The sequence below is a fragment of the Pieris rapae genome, chromosome 21, assembly GCF_905147795.1.
Source record: "Pieris rapae chromosome 21, ilPieRapa1.1, whole genome shotgun sequence".
NCBI classification, from domain to species: domain Eukaryota; kingdom Metazoa; phylum Arthropoda; class Insecta; order Lepidoptera; family Pieridae; genus Pieris; species Pieris rapae.
Window position 1 is genome coordinate 3,700,262 of NC_059529.1, and position 13,261 is coordinate 3,713,522.

Consider the following 13,261-nt stretch of genomic DNA (forward strand, 5'->3'; position numbering starts at 1 on the left):
TAAAGACTTTATTCTTCATGTCTTTCCGGCAACTCTAGATTTCTAATCAAGTGTTATTAATAAAGAAATATTAGAAAAAAACGCATTACAGTACCTAGAATAGCTACAAAAGTTAAGGTGTAAAATCAGTCTTATTGGGAATGAAAATAACATTAAAAGCTCATACACATAATAATTGCATATTTTATGTCGTGTTTACTGTTGCCACGTTACATCTTAATTTATCACCGTCATTATACAGTCAAAAGTGCATAAACGTCATAGAACACCATTTAGCATTCAGCATCTCAATTAGAGCAACATCAAAGAGATTGCCATCTCTACAAATCATCTCCCAATCGTCAATCTAGTGATGCGGAACTGTTATATTTAGAATATCTACTAACATTTGTGGGCTGTTTTCTGTAATAATATTTGTGAGTAATGACAAGGTCAAGATGTGGATAGTTAAAATAACGAATCCATTTCCGATGTTTATTTTGGGGTTTGATCTAGTCGTTGCACGTGTTAGTGTTTTTATATATGTATTAAATTTCTTCAATACGTAATGACTTATTGAAAGGTCATAAATTTAATGTTAAATATATACGTACAAGCGCTATATTATCGCATAATATTCACAAACATCTACAATTTCTAGGAACATTAAAAACGTTTTTAATGTAAGGAAATTGATCTAGTCGTTGAACGTGCTAGTGTTTTAATATATGTATTAAGTTTCTTCAATGTGTAAGGACTTATTGAAAATGTCATATATTTAAAGTTAATTAAAAAAATAGAAGTGCTTGTAGCACTCTCATAAATCTCATAATATTCACAAACATCTACAATTTCTAGGAACGTTTAAAAAGTTTTTAATTTAATCATCAATTTCTTCCGTAATGTCCTGTTCTATCTTGACTTTGAATTGGAAGTAACGTATATCAAATATATTTTTTCAGATTGTTGAGGGCTACGGTCAGACGGAATGCACGGCGCCGGTGACTTTGACGGTTCAGGGAGACCACGTCCCAGAACATGTTGGGCCTCCCGTCGCTTGTTGTAAAGTGAAGGTATATTTCCAAGATATTTTTGATATTATTATTTTTTTTAAATAGCACTGGCTTTAGTATACTTCACTTTAATTAAAAGGAAAATTCCCTTATATTTAAACTATGTATTATTACTATGATTTATTGATCCAAATTTACGACTATGCAATGAAACATTAAAGAAATCTTTGGCTTACTCGTTCGTTGTAAGTATATTTTATTTACTTTATTTATTTATTTATTCACACTTCGTTGCATAATACAAAAACACACATAACACAATACATAAAAATTATAAGGGCGGCCTTATTGCTAACAAGCGATCTCTTACATGCAATCTTAGTAAAGTTCAAGAAGTGCATAAAAAAATATAGAACCTTAATCTATACGTGAAGTAATACGAAAAAAATAATAACAAACTAAAAAGCTAAACTTATGGAAACATGAATAGCGATGCAATACAAAAGTATCTGTTTAGTATTTTCTTCATTTCTCTCTGCTTAGTATCATAAGGTATTTTTATTTCACAGTTGGTGGACGTCCCAGAAATGGAGTACTATGCAGCGCAGGGTCAGGGTGAGATTTGCGTGCAGGGCGCGAACGTCTTCAAGGGGTACTTCAAGGAGCCGGAGAAGACTAGGGAAGTTATCGATCAATATGGCTGGCACCACACTGGTGATATTGGCAAATGGCTACCTGTGAGTTCAAAAAACAAATATTTATCATAACTATTGCCGTATTTCGATAATGAGTATTTTAGAAAAAGGTTTTTTTATTTTCCCTTACAGAACGGTACCTTAAAAATTATTGACAGAAGAAAACACATTTTCAAACTGTCACAAGGCGAGTACATTGTTCCTGAGAAGATTGAGAATATTTATATCAAAAGCCAGTACGTTGAACAAGTTTTCGTACACGGAGAATCATTAAAGGTAAATAATAAGAAAAGGTTCCCTATATGTTTCTGTTACTTATGTTGTTGGTGAAACAGAAATGTCAATTGTCAAATTAACATGGATAAAAAACATCCAAACATTTCCATACCATTATATATATATAATCAATAAATAAATATATATATATATATATATAAATATATTATCTTTTAAGGTAGATCAAACTGCATACGGTGTGCAATTTTGATTGATATCGGTTCGGTGGTTTAGGAATTCATCGCGGACAAAAAACGTGACTCTTGATTTATATATAGATAATAAATTATTGCTGAATAATTACAATTCTTTATGTTAAATTGAGACTGGCTCTCATTTCATGTAGTAATAAATTTAACAACGCAAAGTTAATAATCGTAAAATGTTTTTAGTGCGCGAGATGTTTATGCCGTTTTTAAACTCGTATATTTTGCTGAGTAGACTCGTAAATAGCGGGAAAACGTCAAATCAACTTTTACTAATAAAAGAGTATTAACATTGGCGTAATAAACTAAACGTTAAATTGAAACGTTTGTGAAATATTAAAAAGATACAGGGTTATTTGCAATTTCGTAATGATTTTAATAATATTACACCAAGTAACTAAGACAGTGCTAATTCCTGATTTAACTAAACTATAACTATATATACAAAATAATCTGTAAAATACATTGAGAATTTTTTTTAAATAATGTTAACTAAATATTACAGCGATAATTATATTTTAGTGGATCTTGCCTGTGTATAAAATGAAATATAACTTACTAATTTGCATTGGTTCTCTTCTGGTAGAAAAAACAATCAAAGACATCTCCTTCATCCATAAAGTAGACATATTTTAATTTCTGAACTGAACTTTCTAGAACTAATTGTTCTTTTGCCGAATGGAATAAGTCCTGTATTCGATTTGGTTTCAGAAAAACCATAGATGAAGAATGTTTAATGATAACACCTTGTGTTAAAATCTTCTTTTGTTTTTCAGTCGTGTATAGTAGCAGTCGTTGTACCTAATGTTGATGTAGTGAAGTGTTGGGCCTTAGAAAATGGAATCAAAGGCACCTTCTCCGCATTATGTGAGAATGAGAAAGTGAAGAAAATGCTACTCGAGGACATGTTGAGTCGGGGCAAACAGGCTGGCTTGAAAACATTTGAACAAGTAAGTACATTTGTTAATTTATAATAAAGTCTACTTAGTAAAGTTTCAACAAATATTTATTTTGTTGAAACCATTAAGGCATAAAAACTAGATGCCATGATAATTTCAACCGTTAGAAATCTTTGTCATTTAATAATAATTTGCAAGAATATCATACTGGCAGCTGCTGCTTTTAACATTACCCATCATATCATCATAGTCTTTTTATATGATGTTTCAGCCAAAAAATCAATCAATAAGTAGTATATTAAGCTAATTTTTTGCTTTTTTGTTGGCCATGAGGCCACAACAAATCGGATGCTTGTAATAATTCTGCCATTATATTAAAACTATCATATTTGTTTTTATTATATATTAGCACTAGTGCACGAAGGCTATTTATCGTTATGTACGTTATAACTACCGCCTTGTCATGTTTATCAAGATAAGTCATCTCTTATCCTATCTGTGTGTCTCTGTTGCCACGCGTATATAAAACTACAATCCATTTGTAATAATGCTAAGATGTATTTGCTGATCTTAAAAACAAACTCTTTATTTATCTCTCTCTCTATCACTTTCAGGTGAAAGACATCTACTTGCACCCAGATCCATTCTCAGTGCAGAACGGACTTTTAACTCCCACCCTAAAGGCGAAAAGACCTGAAATCAAGAGTTACTTCAAACCACAGATTGAAGACATGTACAAACAGTTAGAATAGCGAACGCTCTGAAATGTTTAATCTTTATATAAGTGTCAAAGATACGTCAGCAAGACAAGACCGGTCCTATAACAATATTTATATGACACAATTGTTTTTGGCGATTCAATTTAACTATTTTAATGAATAGTTGAAGTATTGGCTATACACTATGTACTGATCAAGACGTACTCTTGGCCAGTGTGTGTTCGCATAAAACATTCTAACCGTAGAACATAATCTAGCTCGTGGAACTGTCAAACAATATTCTGTATTATTGCTAAACTCAAGACTAGAAATGTATTTGTATCATTATATGCATTACGTAAACCCTTTGATAATGCTTATATACATATGACTGGTAGAATGTTACAAAACTAATTTCAATCAATCGCTTCAAATTCGTCCTCCAAGGCTGTGTAAATCATATTGCTCTTACTTGTTCTCATACTTGACAATTTATATTTTAAATATATCTGGACCGGTCTTTTTTAAGCTAAAATAGAAGTGATATAATTTCCTTGGTCTACGAGTGCTATATTTAAATAAAACTTACTTTTAATAACTGGAATTACATTCTCAATGTGAGTCGACTTAAGGTATGTAATGTATGTGTTAATGAAGTTTTATTTAAATAATAGTTAACTAACAGTTATGGTACATTAATAAGCAATAAGGTTGAACAGTCAATTAAACTTTCAAAGCAATTTCTATTAGGCAATTAGAAGGATAGTAAAGGAATGTAGTTATCTAATGTTGGGTTAAAAATGGATTAAGCGTTCGAGATTGCTTGTTTATGTAGATTCGATTGTAGAGGACGCTAATTGAAAGTTATAATGCACTTTTGTTTGTAATTTGGTACTTATCAATTTAATGGCGAAATGTGTGTGCTATGAATTTTATACGCTGTTGATCCTTTTCTTAAGCAATGGTTTTTTGAAACTATTATATCTTAGTTTTGCGTGAGGGTGAATCTCTTGTGGACCCGTAGACTGATTTAATTTAGTAATTAATCAGGCTTAAAACAAAAGCAAGAATATTATTTTGTAATAAATGAGGTTCGTTTCATATAGTTTTGTTATTGAAGTCGTAAGTAAGAAAGCCACGGAAGTTTGCTTCGTATTTGTTAGTGTAAATCTTTGTTAACGTTAGTTTATATAAACAAAAATAAATTGGCGTGCCGATATGGCGCCATAGCTAGCATACGGCAGTAAATTCGAAAACAATTTCATCATTTACTTTGTGTTTTATGAATCGTTAAGTCACATTTGTATAATATAACATTAATAAAATGATTGTAAACCCTTAATGAGGTCATCATCGTCATTTACAAGAATTTCAGTAATCTTGCTAATAGTGGTCACATTCAACGCTGTTTTTTTTATTTGTGTGTCTATGGGTCTAGCATATAAGTCCATAAGTTTTATCACAATACGTATATAGACGATTTTTTAATAGCAAAATCTGTCGCACTTATAAGTAGATAATTTTATATTATCATTTATTAAGATAATTCTAGCTTTGAGCGAATGTTGCGGTTTCATGATGTCTAAACCAAAATTTTGTTGTTATTGGTGCAAGATTGTACTACAATAATTTATTTTTAAATAAAAATTCTTGGCAAAATTACTTGTTTTTATTTATCACATATGGTTAGGTACTATACAGTCTTTCCCTACAAATCATCACAGTCGTTCATTCCAAAAAAAAAACATTCTAAAGAAAATACTTTTTACCGAATTGAAGCTATGTATTATTATAAAATTTTAAAATTATGATAGTATGCTATGAAGCTATGTATTATTATAATAGCAGTATGCGAGGTCACGGTCACTGAACACAAAAATTCTTGAATGTCAAAAAGTCAGCCACGCACGGTGTATAGCTCGCGAAACATCGGCTTCAATCCGGTAAAAAAGTGTTTTCTTTAAATGGGTAAAAGCTATGTTATTAAAAACAATACTATAAACCATTCTAAGTCACGTTTAAATTATTTTTTGCATTTTATTAACTCAAAATGTTATCATCCGACCGTGTTGTAACATACTATACAATTTTGCCCAGCCATATAAAAAGAGGCGCATTTAGTTTCAATTACAACTGCGTACTTCGCTTACTCCAGGCTTCTGTCCTGCCCTTCAGGCGTTTGACCACCCCGCGACGGCCTAAGCCCAGGTTCGAGTCTCACAGGAGATGCCCATTCGCGAGTTGCGAAAAACCCGACCAGGAAACTCAGACGCAGCTAAGCTCGCCAAAACAGCCCCTGCTGAGCTGCGAGAACAGCGAGATTCCTTACCAAAAGAAACTGAACTGCAAAGTTGGACCACATATTTCTTTTTAAAAACAAATAGGTTTATTTATTTATTTTGTACTCCTACAGCTAACACAAAATACATATAATAGCAAACAAATACACCGAGAACATAGCCACAGATGGAATACATGATACATTATATAACAAAAAGATTTACAAAAGGGAACAAACAAACAAAGTATTTAATACAATTAACTAACTGATTAAATTTAATTAATTAAGCCTAAATTGGTTGTGTTGTGTAATGGTGTAAAGTGTGGGTGTGTACGTGATGGTGTGTATGTGGGTCGTGCTTATGATGTAGATGATTTTGCGCTATGTATATTCTTAATATATTTTTTTACCACATTCCGCGATAACCTAAACAAGTCAATGCCTAAATAGTGGTCATTGTATTTGTGGTTTATTCATGAACTGGATAAGCCACTAAATACTATGTCACAACTCCGATGTGATATTATAAACTGACATCTTTTCTTTCAGGCTGCTAGTTAAACGGCGCCTATTGGTTAAACAGCTAGGCTGTTAATTGAATAGCTAATTAAGCTAGTTAGTTGGCTTTGACAGATCCAAGTCATTTGCCTAGCTGTTTGATCAACTGTAGTTCTCGTAGTTCTAGTAGGTCTAGTAGTTCTCGAGTTATACGTTTTCGAAGAAACCCGACATTATTTTTATATTAATATAAATAATTAAATATACATTTATAAAAGCCATATATTATATCTGAGATTACATTTGATATATATTGCGTTATTTTAATAAAAGGAGTTTTATATTGTTAGTACTAGCAGATACGTTTAATATTTTAATATACTTACTCCAAAATAGGTTCATTCTTTATTTCGAATACATTTTCTATGTCTATGGAATAGACATTATGTATCTGTATACATTCGTCGTGGGGTTTTTTACCTCTTAGAATTCTACAAAAAGTAAAATAGGCCAATAAAGTACGTTTAATGCCCTCTATTAATTGAATTAAGTATAAAATATACAACACTAGGTGGCGCTTTAATAAGTTGTTAAAATGTTATCATCATTTAGCTATATTTTAAGCATTTAGATAAATTTTACTTTGAGCAAGTCGGTCTTATGTATCAATGCCCAATGGTTTCCTAAACATTGAAACCTATCATTATAATAATAATAATAATAATAATAATAGCCTTTATTCAGATAATCTACATTACATATTTTATACATTTAAACAAATTTTCATTTTAATCTAATTCAGGTGCATCTGTGTGCCCTTTTTTGGCAAAGGCCTCCTCCAAATCCCGCCATTCCTCTCTACACTGTGCCACTCTCTGCCATGTACCACCTGCCGTTTCTTTAATGTGGTCAATCCACCTTCTCAGTTGTCTCCCTCTTTTGCGCTTGCTGTACCTTGGGCACCAGTTAAGCAGTTTTTTGCTCCACTTTTCTGTACCTCTTGCGATGTGTCCCACCCATTTCCACTTTAGCTTCTTGATCGTTGTTGTAACATCTGTTACCTTAGTTATTTTCCTTAATACTGTATTCTTTATTTTGTCTCTTCTTGTTTTCCCTATCATACATCGTTCCATCGCTCTTTGACACACCTGTAGCTTTGTATACTGCGCTTTAGTAGGCGCCCAAGTTTGTGATCCATATGTTAGTACAGGTAGTACACAAGTATTGAAGACCTTTCTTTTAATTACCATGCTTGTTTTCTTATTTTTCATGACTTCTTTAAGCGCCCAAAAGCTCTTCCATGCTTTTGCTATTCTTGTGTCGATTTCTTTTGTTGTTGAATCGGTCATAGATATTGTCTGCCCGAGGTACAAGTACTCATCTACGTATTCTATAATATTGTTATTTAACAGTACTTTTTCCTTTCTGGAATTCGTCATTACTTTGGTTTTCTCGGTATTCATTTTCAGACCGACAAACCTACTTTCTGTGTCAAGGTCTGAGACCATCTTCTCCAGTTCATCGCGTGTTGAGGCAAATAGAATTAGGTCGTCTGCAAACCTTAAGTGGTTCAATCTTTCGCCGTTTATCATTAGTCCGTACTTATCCCAACTTAGTTTTTTGAAAATTTCCTCCAGAACAGCCGAAAACAGTTTAGGTGATAGAGGGTCTCCCTGTCGCACTCCCCGTTCAATATTTATAATCCCTCCTAATTTATCCATTTTTATTCTAGTTTTTCCATTTTTATATATATTCCTGATTATTTTTATATATTTATTATTTATCCCCTGACTTTGCAAGGCTTGCCATATTTTTTCATGTTCCAGAGAGTCAAACGCCTTAGAATAATCAACAAAGCATAGGTAGATTGGGAGATTATATTCTTTGCTTTTTTCTAAGATTTGCCTTACTACGAAGATATGGTCTATTGTCGAATATCCACTCCGGAAACCTGCCTGCTCTATAGGTTGGTTGTCATCTAAGATTTTACCAAGTCTATGTAGAATTATTTTAGCGAAGACTTTGTATATATTCGTTATAGAGCTTATGGGCCTGTAGTTGTTGATGTCACTCTTGTCTCCTTTTTTGTGTATAAGTGTTATCGTCGAGTTTGCCCATTGTTCCGGTATTGATTCCGTTCTAACTATCTCAAAAAAGAGAACGGTGAAAGTAGGTACCAATACTTCCTTTAGACTTATCAAAAGCTCGTTGGTGACGTAATCTGGACCCGGTGATTTGTCCTTTTTCAGAGTCTCGATAGCCCTTTCTACCTCCCTTGGCAATATATCAGGTACCTCTTCTCCATCTTCTAGCGTCGTTTCTTTCTTTCTGCTTGTTTGGGTAGAGTATAGTTGTTTGTAGAAATCTGTCGCCGTTGAGACAATATCCGGGCGTTTGGTTATTTTATATCCTCTTTTGTTATTTATATTTGGGATCCAGTTAATATTAGTTTTTAGTTCTTTGACAGCTTTCTTGATGCCACCAGTTTTGTTTATGTACCGTTCAAGTGTGTCTAATCTTAGTTTTTGTATGTCTTGCCTAAGTGATAATTTAATTTGTTTACTAAGCTTCGTTATTTCTACTCTGATCGATTTCGTTTTATTCTCCAATTTAATTAATTCCTGCCTTTGCTTAAGGAGTAAGGACGTCTCGTCTGATACCGAATGCCACTTGTTTCTATTTGGAGGCACTCTGTTTGAACTGTAAGTTATGGCTTCTAAAACATTGTTGTATTTTTCTTGTACTGATAATTCTTCCAAGTTTAGTTGGATTAAATGTTCTTTTATTTCGCTGATATTACCGATAAGGTGTTTTGATTCGCTTGTCCTAGCTTTAAAAGGTCTAGTCTTCTCTAATTTTATTTTTAGATTAGCTCTGACCATACGGTGGTTAGTATTGAAGTTTAGATTCTTAAGAATTGTACAGTCGCTGAACATGTTAGCCCTATTTGTGAGAATAAAATCGATTTCATTTTTATAGAGTCCGTTTGGTGAAATCCATGTCCATCTATTTGACGGTCTTTTTTTGTACATACTATTTAGAACCTTTAAATTATTTTCGTATGCTAATTCTATAAGTTTAGTTCCATTCCTGTTTCTTTTCCCTGTACAGTAAGGGCCTAGTATAATTTCTTCTCCTTTTCTTCTCTTACCTAGTTGAGCATTATAATCTCCCATAACAATGAGATTTTTATGTGTATAATTTAATATAGCTCTTCTAAGATCTGCGTAGAAGGAATCTACATCGGCGTTACTGGCTTGTTCCGTAGGGCTGTAAATCTGTACTATAGACCATTTTGCGTTCGATTGTGGCATTGTAATGTTCAGAATAGCAATTCGTTCAGATATTCCCAAGAACTCCTCGATATTCTTTTTAAGTTCTTTTTTTATAAGAAATCCGACTCCATATTTGCCTGATGTTTCGCCTTTAAAATAAAATACAAAATTACCGTGGTCTTCTATTTCTTCTCCTAGTCTCCGAACTTCGCTAAGGCCTATAATGGACCAGTGAATTTTTTCAATTGCTAATATTAGCTCAGTAAGGCTTTCTTCCTTTCTTAGAGTGAGAGTATTAATTGTTGCAATATACAGGTGCTGATTGTCTTTTTGGCGATTGACTATTTTGAGGGAATTATTTTTTATTTTGGGATTTGAAGGGTAATAGTCTTTTTCCCCCACGGTGACCAGCCGGCTTGGGAGAGGTGGAGGGGGCGCTTGTAATTGTTATTGACATGCTGTAGATTCTTCTAGAGCGGGACGTTTGGAGTTTGTTTTTTTTGTCAAGTAGTTGTCTATGTGATTGTTTTTATATAATTTTTTCGCTGCTTTTCTTGTTGTATCGGCTTCGCAGTTGTCTTCTTTCGACTCTGGTGACGTTGACTGGTTTCTCTTCTTTTTTCCTGGTCTTGACCTTTCAGAGACAGTGTTTGGATTTTTTAAATAAATAATTTTATCGTACTTTAGAATCGCTAGTCTGCCTTTTTCTCGTTCTGTGTTGACTATTACTTGCAACTCCTTGCGTTTATTAATGATTTCTGGAGGAAAATCTTCTTTAATGTAATAGGGTGATGACTCAAAATTTTTCCTTTGTTTAAGGATTTTTATTTTTAGTCCCATCGTTGCTAGTGTGAAGATTATGGGTCTCGTCTTCTCCCCCTTTTTTCCTAATCTTCTCACGTATTCGATGCTGTTTTTGTCGCATTTAATGTTCAAGCATTTATCGATTATTCCTACAACGGATTTTTCTAGGTCCCAGTAGCTGTTTTCTTTTTCCTCGACGCCAAAAATAAGTAGATTTTTACGTCGAGAGTTCCGCTCTAGTTGGTTTATTTTATTTTTTTGAATTTCAAGGTTTTCTTCTGTGATTTTGTTTCGGTTTTCCAGCTCTCTAAACTTTTCATTTAAGCTTCGATTAATTGTGTCTTTAATACCTTCCATCATATCCTGCATGTCGAGTTTTTGTTGGTAAATTGCCTCTTGCATTGTTTGTAATATATTCTTTATTTCTTCCATTCTATCTGTCCTTTTACTCTGAATCGAAAGAAAAAAGAAATAGAAATAAAATAAAAATGTTCCTGAGTGTCGGGATTTGATCTTGGTTCTGTTAATTGAGTGCCGTCTTCGTACGGAAGCGGCCAACTAGTAGTACGAGGGAATGTTTGAATTTCCTCTATATATTTAGTTTTGCGAGTGATTTTTGACGTAAAGGCTGGTAAATATAAGTACGCTACAGCCACATATGCACTTTCACTGCAAAATATATTAAGTTATTGTTCCACAATTAAATGTTTCACTTTTGTCTCTCTTCTACACTTCCGACTTCACAGGTTATAGGAAAGGTAAAATTAGCAGGTTGGTCCGTGGCCGTGTCACTCACTCGGTACGTTGCAGAATGTTGTTTTTCAAGTAATTGTTCGAAGTTTATGCATTAAACATTTTGTAGGCCGTTAGTTTGTATCGATTTACGATTTTTAAACATAAATGTGCACTGTATTATTCACTGATTAGGGTTGGATCTTATATTCAATACCTTGATTGTGATTAAACTGAGTGTGTAGGAGTCTCGGGGGATCTTGATTCGAAAACCTCCGTGAGATTTGGAGTAATTTTTGCTGCTTAAGTTGTAGTTTAAAATAAATTAAATATTTAAAAATTTTTTCGAAATTTTGTGCAATATTAGAAATTTGTAAACAATCCGCCATTGTAAACTTTTCTATTTACCTTGAATTTGCTTATTCAGACCCCTGGATAGGGTCTCGGGGGCCTTGATTTGAACACTTCCGTGACATTTGGAGTCATTTTTGGTATCTGAGTTGTAATTTACACTAATTAAATATTTAAAAACACTTTTTGATGTTTTGTGCAACATTACAAATTTGTAAACAATCCGCCATTTTAACTTTCGAACTTTTCTATTGGTTACCCAATCAATACCTTTCTATTGGTTGCATTTATTACTTTTCTATTGGTTACTAGAGATTTACTAGAGATGTGACATTTTGCATAAAATTAATCGATTGTTTTTAGTATGAAAAATCGATGATGATAATAAAGAATTGTTTTTTTTTTATTCCTACTACATTAAAGCTAATTCTTACTAAAAATCGATGATAATAAAGAATTTATTTTTTATTCCTACAGCTTATAAAGCTAATTTTTACTACAATAAAGTGTTTACTTTATTTTCTAAATTTTATATTCAAAAATCACCCAAAACCGAATCAGAGCACCCCACTTTCCACGTGGTCTAGTCTTGTCTGTTGGCTTTTGAACGGCTCCGGCGCGAAGGAAGAGCAGCCCCCACCCGCTACGTGCCAAAGGACAGGCAAAGAATTTATTTTTTATTCCTACAGCTTATAAAGCTAATTTTTACTACAATAAAGTGTTTACTTTATTTTCTAAATTTTATATTCAAAAATCACCCAAAACCGAATCAGAGCACCCCACTATCCACGTGGTCCGGTCTTGTCTGTCGGCTTTTGAACGGCTCCGGCGCGAAGGAAGAGCAGCCCCCACCCGCTACGTGCCAAAGGACAGGCATGAAATGCCTGTTCTTTGGTACAGCGGGTGGGGGCTGCTCTTCCTTCGCGCCGGAGCCGTTCAAAAGCCGAATTATTAATTAGAATTATCAGAGCACCCCACTTTCCACGTGGTCTAGTCTTGTCTGTTGGCTTTTGAACGGCTCCGGCGCGAAGGAAGAGCAGCCCCCACCCGCTACGTGCCAAAGGACAGGCATGAAATGCCTGTCCTTTGGTACAGCGGGTGGGGGCTGCTCTTCCTTCGCGCCGGAGCCGTTCAAAAGCCGAATTGTTATATAGTTCGGCTAGGTTAGGTTGGTATATTAATATTTAATTTAAATAACTGTTCAAAAAACCAATTATTATCTAGTACAATTAAGTTAAGTTAGTATATTAATATTTAATTTAAATAACTGTTCAAAAAATGAATTATTATCTGGTTCAGTTAGGTTAAGTTAGTATATTAATATTTAATTTAAATAATAATGGAAAGTGGAAGATTTTCATCGAATATTTAAATCGCGCTCTAAATTCGACTTTTTAAAAATCGATATTTTTTACATCCCTATTCATTTTTTAAACGCAATCGGCCATTTCGAATTTGGATTTTGCCAGAAGAGTGTGTTAGTGTTACAGTACGGATTAGCCGTTAAAAATCCGCTACTTTTTACATTTCTTTTGTTTTTTTGTGAATGTGCGT

The 13,261-nt window shown here is 33.5% G+C and overlaps 1 protein-coding gene across 5 annotated transcripts in view; it reads left to right on the top strand.

The window, feature by feature from the left end:
- Positions 1–5,425, top strand: part of LOC110996661 (long-chain-fatty-acid--CoA ligase 5) — a 43,641-nt gene extending 38,216 nt beyond the window's left edge. For all 5 annotated transcript variants that reach the window (XM_022264459.2, XM_022264458.2, XM_022264457.2 and 2 more), the window contains 5 exons: positions 942–1,052; positions 1,562–1,729; positions 1,820–1,963; positions 2,946–3,119; positions 3,683–5,425. In XM_022264459.2, the coding sequence (XP_022120151.1) occupies positions 942–1,052; positions 1,562–1,729; positions 1,820–1,963; positions 2,946–3,119; positions 3,683–3,820 (735 nt within the window). In that variant the 3' untranslated portion in view covers positions 3,821–5,425. The remainder of the gene's footprint in view (positions 1–941; positions 1,053–1,561; positions 1,730–1,819; positions 1,964–2,945; positions 3,120–3,682) is intronic.
- Positions 5,426–13,261: the final 7,836 nt, after the last annotated feature.